General features: G+C 45.8%; 1 protein-coding gene across 1 annotated transcript; it reads right to left on the bottom strand.

Annotated features, from left to right (window-relative positions):
• Nucleotides 1–658: 658 nt before the first annotated feature.
• fgd5a (FYVE, RhoGEF and PH domain containing 5a) lies at nucleotides 659–23,724 on the bottom strand. The gene is made up of 20 exons (XM_068742529.1): nucleotides 21,050–23,724; nucleotides 15,685–15,802; nucleotides 13,643–13,701; nucleotides 13,281–13,311; nucleotides 10,890–11,041; nucleotides 10,617–10,773; nucleotides 7,137–7,227; nucleotides 6,377–6,427; nucleotides 6,115–6,173; nucleotides 5,503–5,574; nucleotides 5,256–5,324; nucleotides 3,240–3,323; nucleotides 3,063–3,142; nucleotides 2,885–2,981; nucleotides 2,571–2,708; nucleotides 2,379–2,481; nucleotides 2,164–2,300; nucleotides 1,900–2,028; nucleotides 1,421–1,575; nucleotides 659–768 (listed from the first exon to the last, which is right to left on the bottom strand). Exons 1-20 carry the CDS (start codon nucleotides 23,707–23,709, stop codon nucleotides 732–734), a joined length of 4,479 nt encoding a protein of 1,492 aa, XP_068598630.1. The 5' UTR covers nucleotides 23,710–23,724; the 3' UTR covers nucleotides 659–731.
• Nucleotides 23,725–24,728: the final 1,004 nt, after the last annotated feature.

Here is a 24,728-nt window from a genome sequence, read left to right as displayed (position 1 = left end):
CTGGCACTCCAGATGCATGGAAGATTCATCCAAAACCTACAGATCCAAACACAGAGTGTCTCTGAAAGCGTTTGTCTCTTGACATGCTGCTGAATGGCTGTCATGCTGAAGGTCATTCCATTGCGCTGTAGATTCAATACGACGGTAACACTCCACAAGAAACATCATGTGTACGCCATGGCGATTAAAAAAATGACATCTTACTCCAAACATCAGAACACCATTTCTATACACACAGATCATATAAGCCGCTGCAACGTCTGCAGCGTATACTTCACAATATATATTCAGCGAATGTCTCTAAGATAAATATTTTCAATTTTTACTGGCTGTGAATATTACCGGAGCAAAATGGGTGACGTGATCCATCACAAAACACATGAATGGTGTGATGATCGGAAGGAACCTAGGAAAGAAAGGCACCAAAATGCTGCAAAGCAAAATAAAAATAAAAAATACTCTTAGAGAATACTTGTGGCAGGGTCCTTGGAAAAAGCTGTGGGTAAAATGTTTATTTTGGATGAAGCATTTCTCTTAGAGAAGTTTCCATGACCCTGGATGGATCAGTGGAGCCTGACGGATCATATTCAGACCCACAAACACCAGGAGCCACCCTCTGCCCTGCTCCTCCCTACCACTGGGTGGCAGCATTACGTATGCGATCCTTTAGGCAGCAGGTAGTTGTGTACTTTCCCACAGAGGAGTTCTAGCGGAGCACCGGCGGGTAGGTGCTATAAAACCGTAGCCTCCTCGATGGCATTGACCCACCTGAAACACAGGAGAAGGAACACGAGTGTCAGACTCGTAAAGGGGCATTTGACAGTGGGCCGATGACAATGTGAACACATTCTCCACTGCTGGAGCTTGACAAGACACAAGAAATAGAGTATTAAATCTACCGTCACGCAGCATTAAAAACACACAGTGCACTTAAAAAAAGTCTTTTGTGTGATTTTTTTGATTTAATGTTTTTTAATCTCAAACGTCTGTTTTTATACCTGATAAACACCTCATGCATGGTAAACAGTTCAGTCAGTCTACACGGCGAGTGACGAGATAACAGTTCATATATGAATGCGGCTGACTTCTCAGGTCTGCTGCTAATAGCATCCTCGACATAAAGAAGCTGACAGCAAATAACAACTCGATCAAAGTAAAGAGCAGACAGCCATTATTACAGCTGCCTTTACACAAAGCAAATGTCCTCTGATAAACACGTCCCGCCCACTTTAATGCTCAACCACTGCGATTGGAACGACACAATTCATCAAACCGGTGTGATGCCGGTTGTCATCCGTCACAATCTGTTAAGCTAATAGCTTTACTGCTGTTAGATTAAACACAAACACTCAACAGACGTCTGATATCAGCACATAAAGAAAGCCTCATCTCTTGCCGTACAAACAGCTGCTGCTCCCACCTGCGTGCCGTGTGTCGATCATCCGCCCTGAAGGTGTAGTACAGGGTTTTCTTGTGGTAGAGGTGGAACACGTTGCTGCTTTCCTCTCCCTCCGGCCTCTCGGTCAACTTCACAGTGAAGCCCTGCAGAGGTAGACTCTCCGAAGCCACTTTATCCTGAAGAAACGAGGGCGAGGAAATCGAATGCCAGTTAATAAACCCAATCTCACCGTCAGCACGACTCATAAGAACTTTGTGCCCATGAGCAAAGCGGTGCGACACTCAGATGCACGCGGCAAGAAACAGAGAGAGAGCACAGAGAATCCCTTCGACAGTCACGTGAAACGGCCGCGATGAAAGGAGGAAAGGTGGAAAACACCGGCCAGAGGTGGAGAAGAAGGAAGGCAGGCACGGGCTGCGAGTCAACGCCTCTGTGATTAAGCAGTCGTGAGTTGGTGGGAGAATTTTGGGGCTGGTGTGGGAGACTCTGTGCCCCCTCACCTCACAGGTTGTGAAGGTGTAGAGCACCTTGTCTTTGAGGAGGAACCACAGCCGCTTCCACTTCCTCTTGCTCTTCTTCCGGCGCTGAAGGCTGCCGCTTATGGTGGAGCCCTCCACGGTAAGAGAGATCTGATAGAATGCAGAACAACAACTACATTATTGCACGTACTGAAAGAAAAGAGGACAAAATGAACAAGCTGACCAATGAGAGGTCGGTGAGATAGTGATCATTGAATGCATTTGACAAAGGGGGGTGTGGCCCACCTGGTTCAGAGGGGAGCTGCTCTTCCTGCTCTTCCACAAACTCGGGGTCTGTAGGCTCTGGAAGACCGCAGACAGAGGACGGCTAGTCCTAGGAGTCCGAGGACCGGCGCTACTACACCCCCCCGACACGCTGCCACCTGCTGACACGCGCAGTGAGCATCCAATCAGAGGGAGAAACACACTAAGGTTGTTCTACACAGAAAGCTGAGACTCACCTCTCTTCCTGAGCTCGGTGTAGCAGTGATCACACACTTTGACCACCCTGTCTTTGAGGTACTTCAGAGGGTATCTGTTTCTGGAACAACTACGGCACACCACCTAGTCAAAGAGAGGGAACAAATGAATGACAAACCCCACAGAGACAACGTCCTGCCATCCTGATCAGTCTTCCGATCTGGGTATCCGACCTTTCCGCAGGCGTTGCAGTGGTGTCGCCTGAGGGTGAGGCTGAAATCGGAGGTACAGTTCATGCACATCATCACATGGGAAACCGGCACCAACACAGGAGCAGCCTCACCCAGGTCCATCCACAACTTCTCACGTGCCTGTAGGACACCAGACAAGGTCAGAATGATTCTCGTGGTAGATGTTACTCCACTGAGGAAGTTACAAAACCTACCTGGCAATCACTTTTCGGAATGGAAGAACAGAGTTTTGCGGGAATCACTGCAGATTTGGATGAATTGAAGAAGAATTCCATTATCTTTCCCATTATTCTTACCTCGGTGCAAGGTCCACCAAACGTACAAAGTCCCGCGGCATGGTCTGCTATGGCTCGACTCAGTGTGTGGAACCAGTCCTCCCTCTCTCCAACCGAGCTGTAGAGAGAAACAAACCATCACACCTGAAACCTCTGATGGGTTTAGGACTAATACTCTGGAGAGATTCTGACGTCTCACCTGGCTGAGAGTGTAATAGTGATATCGGACACCTCGACCCGAAGACAGTTCAGCACGTTGTCGAGCACGGCTTTGCTCACCTGTGTGTGTGTGTGTTCAGATGCGAGTTCAGTCAGAAACACTGTGCGTCAGGTCGGAGATCATTTGAGATTTTAGCAGAGGGAAAAGTGACCGTACCTTCATCCCGGAGAGAGAGAGAGTGTTCTTCAGCCTGTATTTTCCATCCTGCTGAGGGTAGGCGTATAGCATGATATCATTCATCTGATAAGGAAAAGGGAGAGAGGAAATAAGAAAAGATGTTAGATTTCATTTTCTTGTCAAGTTCTTTAAATGAGTAAAACCATTTAATGAGAATCATAGTTTCAAGGGTAACCTTCCACCAATGCACTACCACTACTGACCACATGGTGGCGGTGTTGTCTTTTGAGAGATACCTATAATTGCAGCGCACAAATCTTTATTTGTTTATTCCTATTTTCTTGAGAGGACTTTCAATGTTTTATCATTTCTATTGAACTTTTTAATGAATTTAACTGATTTGCTCTTTTATCTTTTCAAACATGTCACCACAAACCCTCAGAAAATGTCCGAACGTAACAAAATCAGGCATCAAAAGTGTTTATTTGCTTGTCAGACCAAAAGAGAGTCCACGCTGAGATTCCATTGTGTTGCTCGAGGTATTTCAGTTTTTCCCCAGACAAAAGAGGTGACATCATTGGTCACACCTAATGTGTGCTCTAAACATCCGCTGGGGCTGTGAAGGCAGCATCCAGGAATTCTTCACTCTGCTCCAGGCTCCGGGGGCCTCCCCTCGCCCTCCCAGCCTTCTCAGGCTACAATGAGAACCAGAACTGGGTGGAACCGACCACCACAACAACAACACAAACAGTCACAGTCTTGGGTTGGCCCGATGGAGATTAAACGGCACACTGCAGCCAAGTCCGAGCTGTGCCTCCGACCTCTGGGCTGCAGCCACCGCAGCCGTCTTCTCCACCCTGCTCTGCTCAGTCTCAAAGATTTCTTCCAAAAGTTAGAAATTAAGGACTTTCCTACAGCAAGGAGCTACTTGACCCCTCGGCATCTCAAACATGTCATCTGATCCACTCATCCTTCACCTCTTCCACCTTTCAGAATCAGAATCAGAATCAGAATCCTATTAAATGGCACACTTTAATAGCAGCATTCTGTTTTTGCATCCGTCGCGATGTGATGCATTCTGCAATCCCAAGAGCAGCTCCTGCCGATGTGATGCTTAAGCATTACTCACAACTTGCGTAATTGCCCCTGGAACAATAGAGTGGGCTTCACTATTTCATGCTATATGTTTGTGCAGCACCACCATTCCTCCTCCTCCTCCTCCTCCGCCTCCCACCTTCACTATACTGGGTGTCTGGCCTTCGTTTTGCTGTCAGTCTCCTCCCAGTACACAGGAAGCCAACATCCAGTGACCCACACCAAACATCCTGTAAGGAAGTGAAGCCCTGGAAAACAAGTCCCGAGCCCGGGAGGGGAGAAGAGCCGAGAGGGAGGACCTGTCTTGATGGGTGTGGTGCCGAGTGGAGGTCTTACAGCCTTGGCCTTGTGTGTCTGAGGGGTAAACAGCCGAGCAGACTCCATCCAAAAGGAAAAATAGCAACACCCATGAAGCTCATTAAACAACACGTCTGATGAATCCACGAATCCTGATCACTGAGCCCAAAAACCGAACATATCAGCTATATTATGATAGCTGAGAGACATAACGAATAGTTGGTAGCAATTTAGATGGGAATTTAAACCATTCAAATAAATACGCTTCTCAAATGCACACATGTCTCAGGGATTACAGCCAATAGAAACGCAGAGGTCTCAGGATCAATTATGAAAATGTAATTGGCCCACTTAACAAAACCAACTGTCGTTTTTACAAAAAAGAATTAATGGTTGACCTTCAGAGCTGCTGGGGGGTGGCTGCTTTAATCTTATCTAACAGGGCCAGGGCGCCCCCCCCCCCCATCTGCTTCCAGTCTTTATGCAAATATTTCAAACTGACAAATGTGAGCTGTAATTCAGGCGCACACGTCCAACTCTGCAACACGGTCCCCGAGCATGTTTCCCAAAGATGTGATGCACACAGTGTGGCGCGACAGAAGGACGCAAAGGAAGAAAACTTTGGATTAAACACTCGTTATAGGGCAGGAAGACGAAACATACCAGAAACAGGTGGCGCGGCTGCCTGCTTTTCTTGGACACCTTCATGAGTGTTCCCTCCTTGACGAATATCTGCCCAAACACGCGGCACAGAAGAGCAGAAGAAAGGCATGTCACGCTTATAACGTGTGTTATATCTGCCTAACTAAGCCATAATGGGTTTGTTGTTGGTATTATTAATACATTTTATTTATTCCAGATAGATGGATGGATTTATGTTGAGATTTTTACATTTGCACATGATGCTCACCCTTCCAGGCTTCAGGAGATCCCTCTTGCCCTTCAGGCTGTATTCAATGTGGACCAGACGTAGTACATTCTCCTGCGGGGGGGGGAGGGGGATGACGACGGAGGAAAAGACATAGAATGAAACAATCCCTGTTTGTTTGTGAATGAAAGGGAGGCGGAGAAGGATGAGACACTGAAAACTGAATGAAGGGAACAGAGGCAGAGCTTGTGTTTCCACTGTCTGTGAGCCTGTGTGTGCGTGTGTGTGTGTAGGTGTGTGTGTGTGTGTGCATTGAAGAGGAAGTGTGATAAATACACGAGGCAAAGGGAACCCTGACGGAGAGGTGAGATAGACAGCATGGAGGAGGGTGAATTCTCTTCCTGTCTCACATGAACTGCCCCCCTTGTATTTGAGACCCCTGGGACATTCTGATGACATCATCATCGCTCATCCCTGCTGCTGATCAACAGGCCGTGGAGGCACAACACCAAGCGGTGCCTTCCCTTCACCCCAGTGTTTCTTTCCTCCAGGACATTTTCACATTCCGTCCCGTCAGTCTGAAAATAGCAGCTTCTTTGCCGAAAGGCGTATAAAGTCGTGTCTGAAAGTTAAAAAGACAAACGCTAAACTCACCCCCTGTTTCAGATTGTCGTTGGCCTGGTCCGCCACTTCGGACACGGTCACCAAGGCAGCTGTGAAACAAGGAGACGGAGAAAGAGGGACGAGTTATGCACAAATAAAATCCGGCAAAGACATCTCGGGCCTGATGCGTGTCGAGCAGCTGCAGCACAAACGCGTGTGTTCAGCGTGTCTCCGGCATGTCTCCGCCGTTCTAAGGCACCGTTGTTACAGCTGCAAGTCACATAGATCACAAGGCTTCATCCTGGAAGTTCACCTTGTGTGTCCTCGTACTCTTTAGAGTCAGGGGAAAGGTTGTTGAGGTAATCTGAGGGACACAGAAAAACGAGTCAAAACAGGGAAGAATGCTGATCAAGCTGCTGAAATAAAAAACACACTTCGTTCTACAGCACACAGAAACTGAAGCCACGGGACAGTGATGGACCTGACGCCCATATTCTGCTGCTACACAGCGATTCCAGGTTTATTGTGGAATAAATAATGATACTAAATTAGTGGAATTGCTCTGAATAAAACAGCGTTCAGGGATGAATTCCATCAGAGATACCAGGACGCTTATACTTAATGTCTAGCTCCCCCCCCCCCCCCCCTACTTAATATGCATGTGAGACTAATGCCAGCAGTGTGCACGCTGTGAGGCGTGTGTGATATGTAGGCTGATTAAATTGTGTTGGTATTGCGCGGCATGGCCCGTTATTCACACAGATCCTGCACACAGTTTTGTTGGATGATGCCGGAAGGAATCGCATTTAGCTGAAGAAATGAGCCGTTTGCTGTGGTGATAATTCTCACCCCTTCCACGCTGTGGGAATTTGCTGATGAGCTACTCGAATTTGGTTTTTACATAAAAATAAATATGGTTATTCAATGCGGAGGGAGGGGCCTGCAGCTTTCCTCAGGTAAACAAGGAGGGCAAGTAAAATAACAAATACTCCCTTATATAATTATAATTCGATAGTACACTGGTGTGTAGCTGTCACATGACGTTGTATTGTGTGTGTGTCTGTCTGCGTTACCTGTGAGCAGCATTCTGTACTGAAGTACTCTCACGATCACCTGCAGCAGCTGGTGCTTCATCGGCACTTCAGCTTCTTCTGGGCTTTTTGTCTGCAGACACACACACACACACACACATAATTCATTAAACATGGGATATTGAAATATGCAACAGCTGTACAGTAAAGGTACTTTAAACTCGTCACATTCACTCAGTCAAATCTTCGGTTTGTTACGTGACAATTCTTTTATTAGCTAATAAAGTTTTTCCAGTCCTGGCCGTCGACCTTCACCGCCGTCTCTCTGTCTCCTCCAGTCCCCCGTCAGCATTTGTCACTTTTAATGTCCAACAAAGGCAAAAAAATGACAATAATAACCTCTGACATCTGATAAGTGAAATTAAATGTTCAAATAATTTTCACATCACAACGCTGGGTGATGTCCCTGAAGCCCACCCAGAAACCCACATCTCAAGTCAAGGTCACCAGTGACCAATAGGACACGGTCAGACTGGCGACCTTCACACAGCTCTCCAGTGCAGAAAACACCCCAAACAACTCCCACCCTTCTTCTCTTCGAGTCATTTGCAAGTGAAAAGGGACAGAAATTGGAACAATCAAAGAGAACTTCAGAAAATCAATCAGGATCTAATTGTCTCCGACGTGTATTTATGCCCTGAGCTGTAGAGGAGCAACGGAGGACTGGGTGCACACACACACACACACACACAGTCATTTCTAATCCAATTGAGGTGCTATCCATTATAAGAGAGGCACAGATAGCGCCCTGCAGGAAGTCAGCACCCTCATCTTATTTACTGCGCTGCACACAAAAGACGTGAAGAACCCATGAAGACAAACACTGCATCCCAGACTTAGTCACAAATACATAGCATACATTATCGGGGAGGGAAGGTAATGTCAATTAAACACACAACTCCGTCTTCATTATCACAACCTGGAGCCCAGAAGTCAGAAGTATAGAGTTTCTCTCTCTCTCTTGTAAAGAAACAGGCCTTTGTGAATTCTGTCATGCTAGTCGAGAACCTTTATTTGATTCCACTTTGCAGACTTTCTTTCCCCCCCGACACTCTTCGCTCATTCATCCCCTCTCCTGATGATCACTCACATCGAGCACCACAATAAGCAGGTTGCCATTATAAGAACATCCGTTCTCAAGTGTTGCTTGCATATTGTCACGCAATTGACACTTGTTCTCTAGAAGTGTCCTTGCAGGGGTGATAATTAGTGTCTGGCTCATTTGGGTGAGCAAAAAAAGAAAGAAAAACACACATGCAAGCAAACACACCTTACAGACTCCATCACAGCCAGCTGATTTCCCACCTGCGCGCACACACACACACACACACACACACAGATCTAATTGGGCAGTTGTAGAGGGGGCTGCTTCTCTAATTAGCTCATGTCTGCCTCATTGCCCAGCTGCCTTTACAAGGAATCCACGCCATCGCTCTCGCTCCCTCTATCGTTTTCTGTCCACCTGCTGCACAGTCTCCTCCTGTTCTCCCGGGCCTCTTCCACGAGAGGAAACACACAGGCGTTACACAAACGCAGGCGATGACACGAATACAAATTCAAGCTGGTGTGCTTTGGAAGAAAGATCTCGCACCATCCGCGCAATTTGTGTGTGGACATCAACAATCACGCACACAGAAAGCCAATATAGACGCGCACACACTCTCAGCCAGTGTTCACGGATGATGTGGTAAACAAGCGAGCCGCTGTGGAAAGGAGGACTTAATCCTGCAAGGGTCCAACTCTGATCTGATCCGGGCTTCCGTGGCTACTTCATCACTGTCATCGCCACATCCACAATGAAATTACTACCACTTACGCTGCTGGAGTTTGGCTTGTAGCAACGGAGGCCGAGGAGCAGGGAGGTGTAGGGGGGCAAGGGAGGTGCTGATGCAGGTAAGGGTTTAAGTCTCGAAGCCGACAAAGGGAAAGAAATTGCGGCGATTGGTTTAGAAGTAAGTTTTAAATGCAGGAAAACTGATGGAAGAATCAGCCTTTCCTCTTCTGCGGGGTGTAATCACTCGAAAGTGTCACACGGCGAACAGATAAATGGACGCTGTTGCTCTCAGCAGTAGGTACGGCGCATCCTGTGACTTCGACAGTCCACCCTGCTTTCCCTCGGCCCTCCTTCTGCCTCGTTACAATGGGGTCAAACACGCCCTGCTATTCCCATGGCAGCGCTCTGCTCCAAAGCAGCATCCATCATATACATACTGTGCCCTGGCGTGGGAGGTTAGGGAGGCCAGTCCTCATATTATGGGCCTACATGCAATATGGGAAACATAAATTCAATATGCAGTGTGTGTGTATGCAGCAGGAGTGTAATGTAATTGCATATGCCTCTGGGTGTTAATTATAGGTTGTAAGATGAATCACAGCTTTAAAATGGACACAAGTGAGGAGTGGGAAATAACCTCCTCGCGCACTTAGATAATAAGAGTTTATTTCTTACATTTCTTAGCCTTCTTTGAAAATCCAAGATAACAATTGTGATTTGAGAATAGGGACCAGTTTTAACATCACGATGCCAAAATAAGGCGATAACTTTGAGGAAAATCATCAAGAAGCAAAATTATTAGCATGTGTAGACCAAGAGTGGGAACACGGCGTAAGACGCTAAAGGTCGTGACGGTTTAAAGTCTCAATCTTTCACCTCCACGCCAACACAGTCTGGCAGAGCCAAAGTTTTCCGTGGCGGTGCAGCTGCTGCTGAATATTCATGAGAGTAGGCAGTTGGTGCCTTGTCCATTCGGTTTTCTTATCACACTGGAACCGCCTGTGACCCGTCGCAGTGAAACACAGAACAGCGTGGAACTGCTCATATGTGAATATGTATAGAGCGGTGTTGAAGTGAACTTGCTGAATAAAGAAAATCATGGAGGTTATTTTTTTATTGAAGCGGTATAATTCAAATTGAAGAGATAAAGCAATACATAATTACTTAAGCTGACCTCGAATGTGATTTGATTTTATAAATAAGGACAAAAAAAGAAATCTGTTCCCACACCGCTGTGGTCTTATCTATGGCATTCCTTATATTGTTACCAGGTGAAGGATGCGGGGCTGAAGCACATAATCTCCGGCCCGCCGTCGTGGTTTTAGAGCAAACCTCTGCTGGCTCTTGATCTTGTCGCTCAAATACCACTTTCCAGCTTTCCAGGAGCGATTAAGTATGAAGGATGATCCACGGCAGACAAAAAAAAAATCGCCTCTTGTGCCGCGTGTGTTTGAAATATGTGAGCATGATGGTGGAAAGGTCAGTCCCGTAGAGAGGGCTGCGATAGAGACAGGCATTGTCTCCCGGGTGACAAAACATCGGCTGAAAGGCGCCGACTGGGTGGGAAGGAGAAAAACCAGGTGTGATCACCCACCATGCTTCACTCTCACTCCTCAAACATGGGAAGAGAACCTAAGACCTGTCTTTAGCTGAAGAGGCTGTAATTGGTTTACACAGTCGTTTATTACCTCAAATGTCTTGACGATGGCGGCGAAGGCCGGATTGTCCCTGCAGCTCTCCTCCAGTAAGGACATGCTGCGATCATACTCGGAGATGTAGGTGTCAAACACCCCAAAGTCCTCCCGGCGGGACAGGATGACGTCCACGATCCTTTGGCTGTCCTCCCTACACAAAGAGGAAAATTAGTCAGTGCACTATTTTGCTCATTTCGAATTTCTCGGATGCGATTTTCAGACAAAAACTGTCAAATCAGCCCTTAAAAAAAACACATTGTCTTTTACCACTGACTGATGCGTTCCTCCAGCTCAGCGAGAATGCTGCTGTGGAGGCTGTAGACCTGGGGGAGCAAGCCCAGTATCTCCCCTAATCTGTGCTCCTCAAGCACAGGCTCCCCTTCCTCGCCCACCGCTTCGGTCACTGCTGACCTAAAGTCCTGCATAAGGGAGGGGAAGAAAGGCTTTTTTTTAAAAATAGGGCATGTGCGGAAAGGAATGTAGGAAACGGCAGTTAAGATGAAAAGAGGAAGGGAGGGAATGTGGGAGAAATGAAAGGCATAGAGGAATTCATGAACGAGAAGGTGGTTCTGATACTCCCTAAACATCCTTCCTGTCACCCTCCCTTCAAATCATCATTGGGCTGATTCCAGGTGAAGCAGCACTGCCAGGTGCTTTTGTTTAATGACCTTGGTGCTCAGTGACTCGATGCTGCTTTGTGTATCATCCTCACTTTTGTATCGGCAACACGGACCTAAATTCATCTGGACTTGTCTGTGTCCACTCAGCAAACATAAAGAATAGGAAACGTGCATTAATGGATGCAGTGTGATAGCTGCCGGACCGATATATAAAGTCACGGCATGTGAGTGATCTCTATACCGAAGAGCAGAAATAGATGATAAAATAGATAAATCTCAGCTTTCTCTGGAAAACTAACGTCATAAAGATCCGGCGTGTCCGCTAGGAATAGATATCTGGCGCCCGACTTCCAGTTCTGTGTCGAGCACACGCATAAAACAAACAGAGTCGTCCCAGTTGGCAGTGAGGTAATGGGGGTGACACTGGACACTTCAGAGCATGACAGATCATGCACAATGGATTGCATTTGAGTTCACATTCATCACGTCTGCCGGGACACACACACACACACACACACACACACACACACACACACCAGTGAGCGTGAGCAGCTTTACTTTCCAACTCATCCCAATTTTCCTCATGTAAGGCAGGTCAAGAAGCAACCAAAAGCAGCTGATTTCAAAGCTTTAAGGCCTTTAAGAGGAGGAGCACGGTCTCCCTTCCTCTGTGGAGACGGGGTCTGGAAATTCTTTCTGTTCTTGTTATTCCTTATCAAACAATGGAACAATAGCTCATGTGTGTCGTCGTTCCCCCCCTCATGCATGTTGTGTTACCCGGATGAATTTCTCAGGCCATGCTAATTATGAGTCAGTCAGTATCCAACAGACCAACACATCAAGACATCATTATACGTAATAAGCCCTTAATAACACTCTACACAAGTGCAACAGCTGATCAGCAAGACCTCAGCGTCCCCTCTGAAAGGTGGCAGAAAGATTCAATGAACAGCAACGGCAACATTGGAATAATAGATGTTATAGTTTAGGCTACGTTACTGTCAAAATCTCACGTCTGAGATGCTCATATTGACGTCCGACATATTTTTCTGTCTGCGCTCTAGCATGCAGGAGCTAATTAGTTTAATAGAGCATCGCGATGAGATGTCAGATATCTGGTTACTCGGCGGGTCCGCCGTATAATATTTGCATTAGTTGTTGTATAATGGCTTCAAATTATACATGACGCTTTTGTTCCAACGGCAGGCGTTCATAAATCATGGCGAGGGGGCAAACATCAGAAATTCAGGTTACGACCTTGTTCAAGGTTAGATGGTGGAGGCTTTTCTGCGTTCAATGAGTCTTCCTCTTTCACATACGCACAAGAAACCATCGCCCCGTTAGCAGCTCTCACACCATTCTTTAAAACGTGTGATCTCTCCTCTTTGACTCAAAGGTGTTTTTTTTATTTCTTATTATTTTCATGACCTTTTTGCTGTGTTTGGTGAACAGTCACCTTTGTCAGACTGTGCAGGGATGCGGTCTGTCTTCTGACATGTAATGATTGAGAAACGATGGAAACGGCCGTGACGCATCATCGACCTTGAGAGACTTTCCATGACTCACCTTTGAATCTTCTCTTCTCCATTAACTACACTTGCTGAGCTACTGGCAGCAAAATTAGCCATTTTATAGCTGTGCTGGTAAGATGGAGCTCAAAGATTCAAAGTATAAAGGCCCCAACGGCTTTCTGTGTAGAACTTTATTTACACTATTTGCTCATCTGGTTACAAAAATCAAACTCGGGCAGCGTCGGCCAGAGAACCCAATGGGCGCTCGCTCCGTCATGCAACTGACCGCACCAGAGGACAGCATGTCAACTACCAGGAAGTAGATCTGGCTGCAACAACACTGATAAACCTGAACAGATCACTGGAATGGTGTGGAGGAGGAGGAGAGGGAGACAGAGACTGGGGAGCAGACACACAGGATCACATGATACTATCAGCAGGCTTTTGGGAACATTTGACAGGCCTGGAATCAGGAGGCAGTCAAAGCTAATGAGACATGCTTATGGCTGCAGCGAGGGTTGTCTTACCTCTTGAAGGGATTTGAGGTTGCTGACATGTCTGGGAAAGAAAGAGAAAGAGAAAACGTTGCAGTAAAGTGTGGACTTGACAACCTTCTATACACAATGTCATCCGTCTGTTTATGAGGCTGATTAAATGACATGACTTACAGTACATCAGAGGACGGGTTAACAAGGCAGAAGTGCTGTATTTAATACGCTACACAAGATGTTTCTATGATCGACTGTCAGCGTCTCTGCATGCAGCTGGATAGAGGAGGAATGGGAAAGACACCAGCTATAGGGAAGCGAAGCGATGAAGTGCGTTTGCGTGTGATGGCATGCAGGACGAGTGTGAAAATGAAGAAATCCGCCTTGCAGGCGATGCTCACAGCCTCTCGGAGTCGACCAGCTCCTTGGCGACATAGAAGGCTCGCGACCGGCCATCAATCTGGGGGACAGGGAGGGAGAACAGAAGGAGACGAATGAACAAATGGTGAAAGGATCTCTGTGGACACTTATTCATCTGAAACGTGGAGCGAGGAACACGCAGCAGACAAGGATAGGACAGGAGAAAAAAAAAAAAAAAAAAGCACATTCATAGGTTTTAGGGTTAGACTTCTGCCGTCAAAATAAGACCGATTGTTTCATTACGACGAAGCGCAGACATGAAGACTTTCTCAAATAGGGGACTTTTAAATTTGGATGCATTATGTATGAGAGTCTGCGTGTGCGGTGACAACAACGCTGCCCATTGATTTAGAGGCTAATCACAGGGCCTCAAATCATCTGAGCCAAAGCATAACACTGAAGCCATTTAGGGGTTTAGCGGCAAAGCTCCCAGTGCTTTATCAGGGTTATTTTTTCCTACGTGGCCATTTCACAAATACTGCATGTAAAGGAAAGCTGATCCTCATTTCCTCAAAATAAAACCAAAACAGGCTTTCCTTTGATAAAAGTGTTCCTGGAGTCAATTGGAGTCTCTCTGGTCTTTGAGGAAACGATAGGAGCAGCAGCCTGATAGCATGCTGGGCTCCAGCACTGAGTCGCTGCAACGTGGTTCCCTTGTACTTTAAGAAAGACGGGGGAAGTTTGGAGGTACCATTTCAGGTGATAACATAACAGTGTATCTGTAATATTTGATTAAACGGTGCAGAGGATGAATAGTTGTTTACCTGTTGGTGTAAAAAGATACAAAAAACTATTTAGAACATTTTTATGATGATCCAGATCACCATGTGGACGGTGTAAATGTTGTACAGCCCAAATACTGCGCCACTTGCACAGCACAGTAGAATATTCAACATTCTCCTTGAAGGTATGAAGGTTGCGAACAAATTAAGTCCACTGCTGTGAGCAAGAAGAGAAGAAGGTTACACTCTGCGAGAGTGCAGGGAAGACAAGAGAAGGGAGAGAGCAGCTCCCCAGGCAAGAGGAACAGCGTAACCGAAATCACCCCAAATCAATCACAATGACAAAACACTTAAGTGGTGAATGAGTCACACAGAAAAACACGAGATGCAACAGATAAAAGCAAACTGAAGAGCAAGCAAGAAATGACAGCCAGAACTCCACGAGAGAGAAAGCAATCGCGCTCACTCATCTTTTGATAAGTCTCGACAAATGCCAATCTATCGAACACTTAACATCCTCATCTGCAGGGCTCGAAAGCAAGTTAATGGTGCATGCATCTCAAATAAAGCTTTTCACATAGTGAGTTCTCAGGCGGCCCATAAATTTTGATGCATTCGATCCGGAATCTTTTTTTTTTTTTTTTTTTAATGGGACACTGCAGACGTTGCATTTGGTGATTCTTTTGTTGGGGCCTCGCTTGAAGTTATTATAGCTGAAGGTTACAACAAATGCCAAGGCGGCTGCAGGTGGGCTCGTCTTTGCGTAGTCGCAGCTTACGGTCATTTACAGCTGCGTACGCCAGATGTGCGATGATAAAACGGAAGGGAATGACATTCGGCGACAAAAAAAAATAAAACTAGAAAGACAATCAAAGATTGCAGACCCTCGCCTCCAATAGACTATTGGATCTTGTGAGACAGTAAACAGGGCTTCCGGATCAGAGGGGCCAAACCTGCTCTAGCTTGCTGCTCCGGAACGTACTACAAGACTCCTTCTGGACTCTTTTTCCCATCATGCCATTCGTGTCCCTCCCTCTTAAAGTGGCAGTTTACAGCACAGGCACAATTCCAGATGTAAAAATAATTCTAGAATCTGGATCCAGATCCGGATCAACGCCATTCTCGGGGAGGACCGAGCCACGGACAGAACCTTGCTTGTGTAAAATTTTCAAGTTGATTGAGTTCCCAATTTTTGAGTTATGCGCTCGGACAGACAAGTAAACAGACAAACATACAAACAAACGGACCCAGTTGCAATACCCTCGCCTCCCCTTCGGCGAGGGTAATAAAAATCATCTCACCTGTCGGTCATAAGTTTGCTCCCCAGTCCCCTCTTCCTCCTCCGAGGTACGTCCGTGGTCTTCTTCCGTCGACAGCCCGGCAGAGGCAGGATTGATTGGGAAAGGTTCTGTGTAGGCACTGCCAAGGGAAAGACAAAGCAGAAATATGAATATTTAATACTACACCAGTATCCAGTACCCACACTTCAGTAGCATTGTGTTAACCATAAATCAATACACTGAATTCAAGCAGTGCAAACACACTCATATGTACTACTCACAATATCCTCCTGAGACCCAGCCCGTTGACACATCCTCTGTAGTGGACATGCCAACGGGCTGGGTCTCAGGAGGATATTCTGTTTCTGTAGTACCATATTCTCAAAGCACTTAACGAGACTCCTAGTCCCCTGTAAATATACATTTTTTCTTTTCCCGTGTGCATCGTTGAACCTTTTCCCTCCTCAAAGTCGGTCCTGATCCCCTCCACGGGTCCTTACTTTCACAGATGGCACAGTTGTGTCCATATACTGCTAATCCTTTTGCCTGAGGGGGCACGTTTTAGGTCATTTCACACGTAATCCTTTTAAATGCTACCTGTGGTAATTGCTAACGTCCTCTGGCTCATTAGCACCCATAGAGCAAGCTTAACCAAATTCACATTGCGGGACTGATAACTGGCGTTTTCATAGCAGCTACATGACAGCTGCTGCACGCCTTGTTCTCTGCTGTCGTTGGCAGATTTCACAACGGCTGAAAAGTTTTCACAGACTGTTAGATGTACTTGTATTCAATTTAAAGGATTTTTTTTTGTCACAGCTTCAGGCGGGCCTGTGCTTTTCCATGCACTAACTTCTCCTGTCATCCAGATCCTCCTCCTGCAATCAGCTTATTCCGGTCACCTGTGCTCCCAGGCTCACCTACAGCTGATCTGTCATCAGCCCGGACTCTACATATGCTCAGCTCAGACACCACAGCCTCATCAGATTGTTATTACATTTGTTTTTAAGACAGAATGTAAAACAATCTTAATTTACAGGAACATTTTTTGTGAGAGTGAAAGCATCGTATTTGTGTTTTGGCCTATCGGGGAATAGCACAAGCGTTTCATGATGCCACACTGACCTTTAACTAACTGTGAGCAATTGGGATTTCTCCCATTTTTTTGTTGGTCCTTTAACACCCCGTGTATGCGGCTATGAGAATACCACTCCATCTCTATTCCGACCGCTTATTTAATGAGTTTCACGCCAAACCACAATCACATACTGCACACACAAATACAGTAAATGGCAGAGTGGGCTGAAGACGGCGCCCGCGGGTCATTACTTATGGTTGACCTCAGATCAGATCAGGTCAGCCTTGTGTGGTCGACCGGGCGATGTTATGGATTAAAGAGAACAGGAGGACTTCTTTGAAAACATTCTTAAGATCTGATTTATTGCAGATGTGAAGATAATTTCTTCATATGTGAGATTCTCACCTTCACATTTTTCACTTATCTGTGAAACTTCGCCGGCTGAGCTGTAATGTTAAGGTCAAAGGTCGAATGTATTTATAAAGAATGTTTAAATATCCAGAAGGTTAACCAAAGTACTGTACAATTTTAAAATCCCTAAGGCAAAGAAATAAAGTTATAAAATAGAAAGTACAATATTAAAACCGACTACACAAAACATTACAGTATAGAAAGGTAAAGATCTAAATAAAATGTACACAAAGCAAAAACTCAAAACAGTCGATACAAAAGTAATATGTAGCTCAACTTAATTGAAGCCAGCGAGAAGAAATGAGTTGTAAGCAACAATTTAAAATATATTATAGCGTCTCCTCACAGAAAGCTACAAAGAAATGAATGAAACTAGTTAAAATAATTTCGTCTTCAAATTTTGCTCACCATTCATATCCCATTTTCACAGCTTTATTCAGCTCTGTCAGTGTGACGTTTCTATATGTGCTTCAAATGTGTGATATTTTTACATGCTATAATAAGTACAGACTTTTAACAAGACCATTAAGGCGACGCTATTATGCCAGCAGAATGCGACGTCTTCTTTAACGTGGCAAAGTTAAATCTACTGTGTCAAATTTGGGGGACAGAATGGCTCGATGAAAGACTTGCATCCCACCGATCTCCTCTGAGTTTGATGAGGCTTGTAATATGTAACTCAATTGAGCTAAGCTCTGAGTATTCAAATATGTATTAGGTGAAATCCTACAATGCTTTTTCCTACGTGCAGTGGTGCTATTATGGCAAATATAAGCAGGTGAAGAGCCTCATTAGCCTGCAAACCATGGACGATTGGGATGCTGATGAGGGGATTGGGGAGAATGGGAGCAGCTTCGGATTGTTTGCTTTTAATGATGACGATTACCTCGAGCCTGCGGCTGTCGTGACAGTGCTTGATGAACTGATTTGAGAAGACACTGGGGCTCCCAATGTCGCTGATTCATCTGTGATGTAAAGATAATATAAGTGTTAAATCATGCGACAGGCTGTGATTCAGACCCATGGCAGAGATGCAAGTATCCAGTCTGTAGCGTTACGATCCTCCACCCCTCCACAGTGATCCCCTTCCCCTCCTGTCATCCTATCTGTCCTCTGAGTGTCTCCACCTCGCAGCCTCGCACCAGCGCCTCACCCTCGTCCTGCATTTCCTGTAAACAGGCTTGTGGGAAGCTCCTAGGCCGTACTCTTCCTCCCCGGGGATGACCCGGCAATGAACCTCGAAGCGCCTCGCACCAGACCTGGCGAGCCAACGACACGCCCTGTCCCCACCTCACCACACGGCACAGAGCCACCGCCCAGTACAACAATGCACTTCAGACGGCTCCCTCATCACTACTAACGCTACCATAACAGCGGGTGGAGGAGCTGTTTCAGAGGCCTTGGCAGGGCTTTGCCATCACCGTGACGAGGTTTATGTTGAACTGCTCAGAAGTGAAAATGGTCCCGAAGAGGAAGCGGTGCAGCATTTTGCCGAGCTTGACATTATAGCTCCATTTGCTATGCGCATGAGGACAATGGTGCATCTGCATTGCTGCAGGAGTCCACCTGGAGCTGCTTAATTAATGGACTCTCAGCTGAGCACCATCTCGGATCCTGCACTTTTTCTTTATTCATTTGGCAAGAAATACCCTTTTGAACAGTCGTTTATTACCAAGCAGCTACTTGGGAAAGACAATTCTGCTGTGGCTGCATTCTCAGCAGGATCCTTATTTTTGATAAAGCGGTGCTGAGTTTTAACTTGGTGTTTATGTGCATACAAGCATGAACACTCCTCTTGGTTAGGCTTATAATGAATCATTAACATGCCTTTTGTTTCTCCGTTGTTCACTATGGCTGCTTACTAATGAACACTGAACGCTTGCTCTGGTGTACTGTATGAATGGTGGCATACATTAATCACACAAGTGGGAACAAGCCAAGCATGTGGCACACCAGCTTTGTGACGATTCCTTAAAATGCATGTCTGCCGCTGTCCACACGGACCGTTTGTGTTCTGTGCTCTGAGGCCATTCGTTCATTTTCCTCACCACAAGAATCCACTCTTTCTCTGTGGGTCTAAAACCACACAGACTGTTGAATATGTTCTCGATAAATCACCGACATCATCAGCTAGAGCAAGTGCGTAGACAGAAAGTGCTGGGACACCTCCAATGAATGATAGTGCATGACTTATTTTGTAAGCATATATGCACATCCTTATAGACTCACACCTCAATAAACACAAAGCAGCCCCTTATAGACACACCAAAGAGTGACCGTGACAACAAAAGCACATCCAGAGGGAATGCGGCAAAGAGGAGCTGACAGGACAGATCGGTGATTTGCATCATTGTGAGCGGTGTGAGACCTCTACCACAAAGTAAGCCACATCAATAACATCACTGGGGAAAGAGCCAACACCAAAGGGGCCATTGTCTGAAATGTTTGAAAAATGTATGAAGATTAAAATGTTCCCGAAATAAACCAAGGGGAAATCATGGAAGGGTGAGCAATGAGCTTTGTGTTTGCAAAAGGTTTAAATAACTTATAAGAGTTGCAAGCAGAGCCCTTTTCAAGGTAGGCAAACTATTCAGGAAAGCAAATAGCCACACTTAAATTCTAAAGCACGGGACACGACACAAGTAGATGAAATGAAGAAACATTACGCGCCACGCTTACCCTAAGCCTTTTAGGAAACTCTTGACAATAGGCTGTCTCTTTGACTCCACACGGGTCATCAAGCACAACTATTTTATTAGGACTGAGAAAAGTCTGTCGCCTGCAGTGGATGAAACTGTGGCACAGGCAAGGGCAATTTGGTACAGTCTGACGATGGTGATTCCTCAATGTATCGCATACTGCATTAAATCCTGTGGCCCCTCCAGGGCTCGGGGAAAAAGAAGCACTTGGGAGGGAGCTACTTTAATAAGAGCCCTCCTAAACTTAACCATATATGTCAGCTAGAGGAGAGCGATTACACTTGAGCTGCTTTTGCTCCTGCTCTCACTTGACCCACCCCCCCTCCTTGTAATTACTTTATTGTATCCTTTGTTTTCTTACTCTTCTGCGCCGCCATTAACACATACCCTCCCCACAGTCCTCTCTCCTTTTCCTCATCGTTCTCTTTCACACTTTTCTCTCTTTAATTGCAGCTCGCTATCATGCGAATAAACTGGGCTGAGTGAGCCACCTAATTGCTATTACCTGTTCTATCATCTCAGACTTGCAGCGGAAGCAGCAGCCCCAGATGTGACCTCTAAATCAGGCAAGTGAAAAACGAGAGACAGCCGACAGGGGCCTAAGATTAACTTTTGGTACAAGTAGGTCAAGGTTTAAGTACTTATCTTTAAAAGTCCAGCTGCAAGCATTCTCCCTTGCACTCGACACAAGTTTTTTAATTTACTGAAGCGCAAGACGATGAGCAAAAGCATTGTATGTGATCAGAAATAATATAATTTGATTTATCAGTTTGAAAATATGTAATCTAAGACTACAATAGGTAATTGCTTTTAGTCATTGCTCTGCTAAATATGGAATTGTTTTATTACTTACTGTAGAAAATGGGAATGCTGCTGGCTAAGACATAAGGTGATGTTATTCAGTGGCTCGTTTTGTGTGACCAACAGTCTGACCCAAATATGTTCAAATTACCACCAGCAAACACGGATATCTGAGGAGGAGGAGTCAGGGAATATTTGGCTTCACACACATCACTCAAATCACAATATTTCACGTTCAAATGTTTTTTTGGGTGCGTTGGCATCAGAAATATCAGAGATGAAATGATATTACTAAGATTTATCAGCTAAATTAAAGGTTTTGTAACGTAAGTGAATCATATTGCTTGAGACACAAAAAAATACGCAAACCATTTTACTTTTGTAGGTTTTACTTTACCTTTCTGTGTCTGCTCTTGATGCCCGTGGTTTACTGTCAATCCCAGGGAAACTATTCATATCCACATAGCCGTCATTCTCATTGCAGGGAGCCGAAGTTCTGTTTGGGTCTTCAAAAAATCCAGTCACAGTGCGAGATCTGGTCGGTCTGCTTGGGATCTGGATGTTCTCGTAGTCTGAGCTCATGGCCGGGATGTTTTCATAGTCTGATGTGTCCGTACTAGGGAAAGAGATGGAGCGGGGTTTGGTCAAAGGCAACGGCATGGCGGACCGCCGAGAATTCCCCTCGAAGGATTCCACTCTGGAGATGCCCCTGCCGTAAGATTTACTCCTCTGATGGTGGACAAAGCGGGACTGCACATCTAAAGGGCGGGGCTGAGTGTTCACTATGCGGGATTGAGGTTGAGGAGAGCTTCCAGTGCTTCTGCGATCGAGCTCTATGACTCGAGCTGGACCATGGTGGCTGGACTCAGAGGAAGAGCGTGAAGAGCGTACACTTACATCACTAAAACCTTTTGAATCTGACTTCCTCTTGAACTTTAGTGCTAGAAAGCGCTTGAAGGAGGATTTCGTCTTCTTGGGTATGTCGCTGGGTTCATGATGGATCAGGAGGGACGGTGAACTCTTGGTGACTGGTCTTTTAGTAATGTATGCCAGCTCAAATGGTGGTGGGATGTCCACAAGAGAGGTTGGTGTGGAAACACCACTGGATGATTGGTGGCTACGCTGGGAGAAGCTTCCAGAGGAGTTTATGATGCATGGGAGTGAGAGTGTATCATCTTTCCTCTTCATCCTAAAGTCATCCTTCAGAGATTGACCAATCGTTGTGGGACTGGTCAAAGACAATCCCGGACGCTCAGAAGACAGGGAATATAACATAAAGCGGTGAGACGTCATAGATGGGATTGAACTATTTAGCCCAGGCTGCTGTGAATGGCTAAGTGGTTCATCAGTCTTACCCAACCCCACCGTGCAGTAGTCTTGAGTCTGGTACTCCGTCACTGTCTCCTCTGGTACAGTCTCTGGAACATAACCTGGAAATTTCCCAGAATACGAGCGTGATCGAGTGACTGCGCTCTTCCGATCAAGTGCCATAAAGTTCTCCCCTTCTGAGTCGAAGCCTGCCTCTTCGTATATATGCTCTTCACTGTCCGAATCTGTGTCTTCATAGTAAGGCACAATATGGCAGTCCAGTTCCTCAATGTCTTCTTCAAAGGCCTCGGTGGTGTGGGCAAACACCACCCTATTGGTGAGCTCCGGGGTGCGACCCAGGTCCAAGCCTGGCGGTACTGTGATGTTGCACAACCTGAGGCGAGGTTGGCAGCTTGCTCTCTTGCTCAGGAAGGCCTGCTCTCGTTTAGCCGTTCTCTCTTTGGCACTTTTTCCTTTTGTGTGTTTCTTTTCCATTTCTTCTTCTTCGTCATCATCACCTATCTCGACGTAATCTTCAGAAGAGACGCACTGCTCAGAGTCGTCTGCTTTGACGCACAGCGAGTCTTCGATGTTTGCGTACTCGTCTGCAGACTCGCCTTCCTTCGCTTTATCTTTGTGCTGAACAGATTGCTCAGTGCCTTCCTCGATCTCAATGTGTTCCGAGAAGGCTCGCCCCCTCTTTGGCTCGTCAACGTCCTCGGATGAAACGTAGAAAGGCTCCTGGTTAGATGAAGCAGCTGTTTGCGTCTCATGTAAAGGTTTGTCGTCAGCATCGTCCTGTCTCCACTCTGGATCGACCGTGTCGGCCATCGTTGGCGGCACAGCTTCAATGACCGAATAAGGCCCGAACACATCCTCGCTGCTGGATGTGAATTGAAAACAGCCAGAAACATCTTTGGTTGCCCGTTCTGGTTGCCATACATCTGCATCTCCTGTTTCAGCTGGGTCACATGACTCACACGCATCGCTAGCAGGATCTGTGTGGCCAATCACATCATAGGGATACTCTTCAGTTACAGTTGGGAGCGTGCTGAATCCAAATGCAAATCCTCGACTTCCAAACTCTGTCTCGCCTGGACAGCGCTCACAGACATCATTGTCCACTTCATTAAGCCCATTATCACGGTCCTCGTCAGTCAGGCTTAGTGTTTGTGTTCCAGCAAGGTTTTGCTCCTCGTCGTGTTCGTCTGAGTGTTTCGTAAAGTCACAAACTAAGTTCTTTGTTTCAATACAGCTCTGTTCCTCATCGTCTGCCTCCTTCCTCCCTGTTTCATTGTCCATTTCAGCAGGAAGTGAGCGTATTGATGCATTCTCTTCATCGGTGCCATTACCACCTTCAGACCGATTCAAGTCACTGTCAGCGTTTTCATCTTCAGTAGTGTCAACAGTCGAGCCATCGTCTGCTTTAACTGCGTCCACCGAGCCAACGCTGTCACCATCCTTATATAATATGTCTATTTCATTCTCGTTTTCAGTTTCTTCTTCTGGTGTGACCTCCTTGTCATTGTATTCTATGCCGTTGTCACTGACCCCATCACCGGCCTCACTTTTCTCTTCCTTATCCTGACTTTCACTAGCCATTTCAAGGAGGTCTTCCGTCCCTCCACCTGAGTGAGCCAGGTCACCGTTGCTTAGGCTCTGTTGGAGGCAGGGCTCCCCATACGCGTGTTTGGGCTTGGGGGCAACAGGAGGTTTTGGACTATGAACAGGAAGACACGGTCTGGACATCAGCTTGGACTTCACTTTGATGGTCAGGTGGCTGCGGACCTTTGGGACTTGCCGTGGATTTTGAAAATCTGTGTACAGAGTAAAAAAAAAAAAAAGAAAAATTAAATACGGTAAAGGTTGCCCAGTTAAACATTTGATTCTTGTGTTATTAGCTTACATAAGGATAAATATGAAGAAGCCAAGCCCCACACAAAAGCAAGTGACATGTAGAACATTATCAGCAGGAAAAACAACAGAGCCACGGGGTACTTAGAGGAGGAACAATAACATGTCCTTGTCTGGGAAATAATACGTGCATTCAGGACATTAGTGGAACCAGGCTGAACAGATGATTGGCTAATTTTGATCTTTAAAAACAAATGTAAAGATGAACTGAACAAGTGTGCATATGTATCAAAATGAGAAAATATAGGAATGTTATCCAGCTTTAATCATCTGTGATAAATTCCTAATTTTGGCTTGCATTCAGAGTCAGACTTTACATTTCGGTGTGAAATTTGTTAAGCCATTAAAAACAAAGGCGGGCTAACAAACTTTATAAATGTCATGAAACACACCCATACTTAACAAAGTGTGTACACCCCTTTTCACTTCCTGTTATTTAGTACCTGACCTGACGCACATCCTACTAAACCCTGCGTGCACTCTTGTTATCTGTGTGTGTTTTCTCTCGGTCATTGTCTCACTCGCACTATCTCGACATCAGTCTGCTATGATTTATTTGAAGCGACTGCTACGTAATGCTTTCAGTCCGTGGTTACCGGTAAAAAACATTTTATTCTATATACGGCAGCAGTTTGTCACCGAAGTCTGTCTTTTCAGAACGTGAGGTTCATGAGCTTCATTAGTGTCATTAGTCTCCCTGACATCAACAGCATTGCTTGCCCATCACTCCATGTATTCTGATTCTCACTAGCTCACATGCTTCACACAGAAAAGCGAACACGACTATATGCATGTAAGCATAAAACGTTTTTAATGAAAACATCCCTTGAGTGTGACAAAGAACAATAAAACTG

Source organism: Brachionichthys hirsutus, chromosome 8 (genome assembly GCF_040956055.1).
Source record: "Brachionichthys hirsutus isolate HB-005 chromosome 8, CSIRO-AGI_Bhir_v1, whole genome shotgun sequence".
NCBI lineage: Eukaryota > Metazoa > Chordata > Actinopteri > Lophiiformes > Brachionichthyidae > Brachionichthys > Brachionichthys hirsutus.
The sequence above is the reverse complement of the archived record's forward strand: the minus strand, read 5'-3'. Positions and strand labels throughout refer to the sequence as shown.

Bases quoted from the DNA above. Each gene is read 5' to 3' on its own strand.
- fgd5a (XM_068742529.1), bottom strand. From the start codon at position 23,709: ATGTCCAGACCGTGTCTTCCTGTTCATAGTCCAAAACCTCCTGTTGCC. The intron at 13,312-13,642 runs GTGAGCATCGCC...TTTCTTTCCCAG, and splicing joins CTGGTCGACTCCGAGAGGCT to ACATGTCAGCAACCTCAAAT. The intron at 6,428-7,136 runs GTAACGCAGACA...TGTGTCCCTCAG, and splicing joins GTACAGAATGCTGCTCACAG to ATTACCTCAACAACCTTTCC.